This window comes from Erinaceus europaeus, chromosome 10, assembly GCF_950295315.1.
Source record: "Erinaceus europaeus chromosome 10, mEriEur2.1, whole genome shotgun sequence".
Taxonomy (NCBI): Eukaryota; Metazoa; Chordata; class Mammalia; order Eulipotyphla; family Erinaceidae; genus Erinaceus; species Erinaceus europaeus.
In genome coordinates this window covers 96,658,991-96,664,990 of record NC_080171.1, presented here as the reverse complement: position 1 = coordinate 96,664,990, position 6,000 = coordinate 96,658,991, and the positions used below count along the sequence as shown (strand labels likewise).

The window sequence follows — 6,000 nt, the reverse complement described above, 5'->3', positions numbered from 1 at the left end:
AAAAAAGATTCAACACTGAGTTGGAATAGAGCACATGCTTGGATGTTGGAATCCTATGGAAGGTGTTATTATTTCTCTTTCCCACATGCCAAGTGAAGATTTTTAGGGCTTAAAACCCCAGAGAGAAAGCCTGGTGGGCAGAGACATAGCCCTTCTGAGGGGCACGTCTTTAGAAGTGGCCGGAGGAAGTTCATTGCTGACATGGAGGCACTGGAGCTAAGTTCTGTGGCCTGTATGGCTACAGTAGAAGCTCACATCTCTTAGCAAATCATATAGAGCCCACCCCCTCACCCCCAACTTGCTCCTGGAGCACCAAGTAACCACAGTCCCCAGTTGTGGGTGTGATCACATATGGCTTCCCCACTTGCCTCAGGCTCTCACGCAAACTTGTATTCATTAGGCTTGTAACATAAGGCCAGACGCAGGTGTCGGTCCTGCTACATAACCCAAGATATACAGTTTGGCCTTGTTGGAAGTGCCAAGACATTCTCTGAACAGGGCACTTACTGGGCACAATTGTGTGTGCTGGGTATCTCTCTCAGGGCTTACAAAATTGCACACACCCTGTTCATGTTCTCTCTCTCTTATATAAATAATTTATTTATATATTATCAAAGAGGAGAGAAAAAAACAGAAAACTATTTAGCTCTGACATGAAGTAGTGCTGCAGACTGAACCTGTGGTGGGGTGACAACCATCAGTGCTTAGGCAGCTAGCTAGTTTCCCCTAAAGATGGGTTTTCTCGTTTTCACACAACTGCAGAATGGAGTCTCTGGAACTATCCCATCTGCTCCCTGGTGCCATGATCCGAGATTATGTTCTAGAGATTTCTGTGTGAAACCTTTTTCAGGCATGGCTTCAGTAAATATGCTGCAGAAATAAATGAAAATGTGTGGCTCATCTAGTGACAATAACCTCAGAGCCCATGAGGGCTTGTTCAACAAACTCTGAAGGCATTTACCCAAAGTTTTTGACACCAAAGCTCAGTTATTTGCATATATTTACTGAATGTTTCAAGTTATTAAATGTGTCATAAGCATGCAGATCACAGCACTTAGTCAAGATTTCTAAATCAAGTTTTTCATCATTTATTTACTTAGGTATTTGCCACCTTGTTGCAAAAAAAAAAAGACATTGTGACAACTTACAAAGATAGAAAAATATAACAGAATAAAAGTATAAAGAGATGGGGTAAAAGTAAAGGCAGAGAACTAGGATGAAACTAAAGTCTAGGAGGAGACAACTATTTAAAATAACCTCAGATATGACCTTGAGCTTCCCAGTGACCAAAGGGGAAAATAAAAGACTGGTTACAAGATTCCCAACAACAGTTTGGGGATTTGGTATAAAAACAGACCTGGCCCAAATCTTGACCCCCACCACTTCCCCCCCCCCCCCACAATTTGTGACCCTGTGCAGATTGCTAGCCTCTTTGAACTTGAGGTTCATCACTGGTAATGGGGAAGATAACACAGACCTTGAGCAATACTGGTGGATTGGTGATAATATTTTTATGGGAGCCTCTAGTACTGTCTGGGCTGTAAGCCTCAAGAGGGAAGTGACAGCCCACCCCAGAGATAAAAGGCCCATCCTAGCTTGCAGCATTAGGAGGTGGCACCAATCCAGAGTTCCGTAACTACCATCTAGGGCTCCCTGACAACCATCCAGTGTTGTTTCCTTCTGTCACTAGAGTCGTTTCCAATGCTGTCACGGCAGAAAAGATGCTCTGGAATATGTGGACTTTCAGGAATCTTCTAACTACTCCTGGCAAACTCTCCAGCCCCACTTATACGGCAAACCCAGAGTGCAGAGAACCTTAATTTCCTCCCCAGACAGAGTTAATTAGACATTAGAGCTCAGAAATCTCTAGAGAGGGGAGTCAGGCAGTAGCACAGCGGGTTAAGTGAACGTGGCCCCCGGCTCCCCACCTACTGGGGAGTCGATTCACAGGTGGTGAAGCAGGTCTGCAGGTGTCTCTCTTTTTCTCCCCACTCTGTCTTCCCCTCCTTTCTCCATTTCTCTCTGTCCTATCTAACAACGATGACATTAAAAACTACAACAACAGGCAACAAGGGCAACAAAAGGGAAAATAAATTAAAATAATAATAATAAAAGAACTCTCTAGAGAGGAAGCAAAGGCTGCAGCCAGAATCCTTTCACAAAGCAGGTTGTTGAGACACATAGAAACAGCTTCCTCTGCCTTTGCAGCTGAGGATGGTAGGAAACATGGCCCTTCCCAGTCCAGACCAGGCTCGTTTGAAGTGCCTGCTGACACGTATAATAGAGCCCATGGTGGGTAAAAATATAAACTGATGGGGGGGGGGGCGAACTTCCTTCAGGGCTCACAGGTCTGCCACTGTGGACTAGCTCTAATTGCCCAACAAACCCTTCCTGGTGCCCATCAAATTGATTTAGAGTTTCCTTTTCTCCATTACTCTAGCCTTGACTTTGCTCTAAATGCAACTAGAGGCAGTCCCTCCTTGGCTTGAAATACAAGGTTTTTTGTTTTTTTTAATTTATTTTAATTTATTATTTTTTTTACAAAGCTTTCCCAATCTCCTTGGATTTCTATGTAGATGTGGTTGGTGTGTGGTCTGGAGAAACACACTGGATAAGTCCACAGCCACCACATCTGTAACTGCCTCTCAGGTGGCATGCAGTTGATAAAGAACATGTGTGGACTAGCTTTTAAGCTGCAGCTCTTCCACTAAGCTGCTGTGTGACCTTAGGTAAGTCCCTTCACCTCAGTTTCCTCATCTATAGAAATGAACGATTCAGGGTATGTATGTTCCACTGTTGTGAGCATGCGAGAAGAATATGCACATACTAGTCTTAACACACTACTGATGCGCAGCCTCTGATGGCTCTATTACCTGATTTTGAGACCTAGCTCTCCACTTAAGTGCCTACCTGACAAGTAGCCCAACTACTTTGGCTCCCAGTTTGACCATTGGGAAAGTGGGAAAAATAACCACGCCACTATATAACCCGTGGATAGAGGCCTGAAGATAGGAGTTTTGGTAAATATTTTGGGGTTGCAGTTGGCATCATGTCCCCTGAAAACAGCAGTGTGTTCCCTTTAAGTTTTCAAGGTCAGTATACATTATAATCTTAAAACATTATAACCCACTACTAATCACAAATGAAAAATTTTTTCAAGGTCAGCCTATGCTGACCCTTTTCTCAAAGAGTAGACAAAAGGGGGCCTGAACATTGCTCATATGGTTGGGCTGTGACATCAGGAAAAGCAGAGTCTTGTTAAGCCACACCCAGGGTCAGGGAGAAACACAAGGTCCTTGAAGCCCCTTAAGAGTCTGTGAGTGGAGTATACTGAAGCCAGTGGGTGGAGGAGGCTGAATGTGTCCGCTGTAATGAGTCAGACTTTGCTGGGCTTGGTGTCATCATTCCCCTTTCCATCAGGGGAGAGCTACAGCTTAGTCCAAACAACATCACCTGACAGCATCTGAGAGAAACGCCTTCTACACAAAATGCATTTTCTTAGGCAGGGTCTCATGGACGCAGCTGAATGTCCTAACATAGCTACTGGGTGTTCAACAAACACCTATCTTGGGAACTGTCATGGGGGCAGATTGAGGGGAGCAGGGCCAGGATTGTGTAGGGGTCAGTAGTAAACACCCTTCAGAGGTGCTAGGATCACTTGGGTGCTGGTTAGTTCATAATCTCCCCAGACAGAGTTGTCTCTAAGCCAGGAGAATAAAGGGCAAAGCCAAAGTTCTTCTGGAAGGAGATGGATCAGTTGTGTCCTGTTCCCCATTGACCCTCAGTCTCCCTCTAAACATTTCCGGGCCTAATTAGTTCTCCTTTGGTGATACAAGCAGTTGAATCACAGAGCTTTTTTCTAGATTAATAAGCTCTGAACCAAGTAGTTGAGGGAAGGCTTGAAGGTCTTTTCCCCAGCCCCATTTGATTCTGAGGCTCTAGAGAACCCCTATAGCACCAGGTATGGTGACACACCTGGGCATTCTCAGCCCTGAGTCCTTCGAGGGGCAACCCTGACACCAACATTTCTGAAATCAGGAAAAGTTTAGTCCACATACCCCCCTCCCAACCTTTCCCTCCCAACTCTAAGCTCTGTTTCTTCCCTGTCACCAGAGGCTAGATTCTTCCCTCAACTTCTTTCCCAGCACTCCAGCTATGGAGCCATCCTACCAAAGAACCAGGCCTGACAAGGAAAAGGAAGGCTGATTCATTCTGCCACAGTCTGAGCTTAGGCCTGGAGCCTTGCTCATGGCAGACTTAGAGGTATCCCTGAGTGCATATTGCTTTTAGGTTTGCAGGCCCACAGAGAAAGGACAAGGTAGACCCAAGGCCTAGACTCTCTGAGAGGGACAAAGGAGAGGAGAGGACTGGAAGCCTGGGCATATGGCCAGAGCTAGTGCTTCTGGGTGGAGAAGGAGCTTTGGGGCCTGGCTCAGCTCTCCACCCTAGCAGACAGCTGCTATAGCCTTCTCAGCTGCTGCTGCAGAAACAAATGACAGCACTGGTGGAGAATAAGAGCAAATAAAATGAGAACAGAGGGAGGGGGACCTTGGAATGGGGGCTGCTATTTTTTCCTTAGGGGTGAGGTTCCTGCCCAGTGACTGGGTGATCCTGGCTGTTTGGAATGTAGTTGGACAGAGGGTAGGATCGTCAAAGGCAAGAAGCAGGAACATTAGCCATGGAGCCTGAAGCCCAGCCTCACCAACTGCTCAGGTAGAAGGAATGAGGGCCTGCGGTGGTGCACAGAGCCAGGACTCCACCCAATACCAGTATAGCTGGTCTCAAAGGGATCTAGTTTTGAGTAGCCCTGGGGAAAGGAGACGAAGTTAAGAGAACAAAGGAAGTTAGGGGAGAGCATGGTCAAGTCTCCTCATCAGTAAAGAGGTGCTGTTGTGAGAGCACTGCCTGCCTGATTCAAAGGGAGGCTTCTTAGGCAGGGGACATCCTCCCTGGGAACCTCAGTCTCCACATCTGTTACATGGGCTAAGGGCACTTTCCCTGCATGGCTGGTGTTGGGAGGAGCAAGTGGGTTAGTGCAGGTGAAGCTCTTGGCACATTACTCTGAAAGTGGAAGCAATTACTATCCCACTGAGTGCTACAGAAAGAAGCTCTATCCAGGCTGTGCCCCACGCCGAGCAGTTCTCCTAGGGATGTCCTCTAATAAATACTTGCCCAGCAGAGTTCGTTGCAGGAGCTGCCTTAGGGAGCCCCGGTGCCCGCTAGCACGCCTCTCCTGGGAATGCATGTCCCAGCTCAGACCACAAAGTGGAGGGTGTAGGTGAGCTGGTGGCCGTTGTCCCAGGCGTAGAGCACGCGCTCCTTGGGGTTGTAGTCAATCTGGGTGGTGTAGGCGTGCTCGTTGAGAAAGGGCAGCTGCGGGCGGGCCTCGGCGCCCGTGTGCGTGTCGAAGGCGTAGGCCACCTGGCCTTCGCGCTGGTTATACGTGTCCACGGCGTACAGGACCCCGCACACCAGGAAGCAGTTGCCATAGGAATTTCGCTGCAGCCGCGTCTTCCACGTGGTCTCCTGGTGCACAGAGAGGTCGTCGGGGTCCAGGCGGCTCAGCACGATCACCTCGGCCTGGGCCTCATCCCGGTCATCCGCCGTCGGGTAGATGACCCACAGGCCGGTCTCGTCCACGGCGAAGTCGATGTCCGAGTGGCCGCGCCAGCGCCAGGGCGTGGTGTCCTCGTACACCACGTCAGGCAGCAGCGCCCAGGAGGCCACAAATCGCTGGCGCAGGTCGTACTTGATGATGTTCTTGGTAAAGGCGCGGTTGTAGTAGAAGGCGCCTCGGTACACCACGTGGCCCGTGCCGATCCAGTTATAGGGCAGCTTGTACATGTTACTCCAGCGGCCTGTGTGCAGAGCAGAGGTGATCACACCACACAGGGCAGCCCCCAGTTAGCCCCAGGGCCAGAGAGGCCCTTCAGGCCTCTTGACTGACCCAGCAAGCACTTTTTACTGAATGCTACTGGCCTGGAGCTGAGTCCATCAAAT

General features: G+C 48.6%; 1 protein-coding gene across 3 annotated transcripts in view; it reads right to left on the bottom strand.

The window, feature by feature from the left end:
- Window positions 1-1,072: 1,072 nt before the first annotated feature.
- OLFML2A (olfactomedin like 2A) overlaps window positions 1,073-6,000 on the bottom strand; it is a 45,930-nt gene continuing 41,002 nt past the window's right edge. For all 3 annotated transcript variants that reach the window (XM_060200143.1, XM_060200144.1, XM_007539981.3), the window contains one exon: window positions 1,073-5,858. In XM_060200143.1, the coding sequence (XP_060056126.1) occupies window positions 5,254-5,858 (605 nt within the window). In that variant the 3' untranslated portion in view covers window positions 1,073-5,253. The remainder of the gene's footprint in view (window positions 5,859-6,000) is intronic.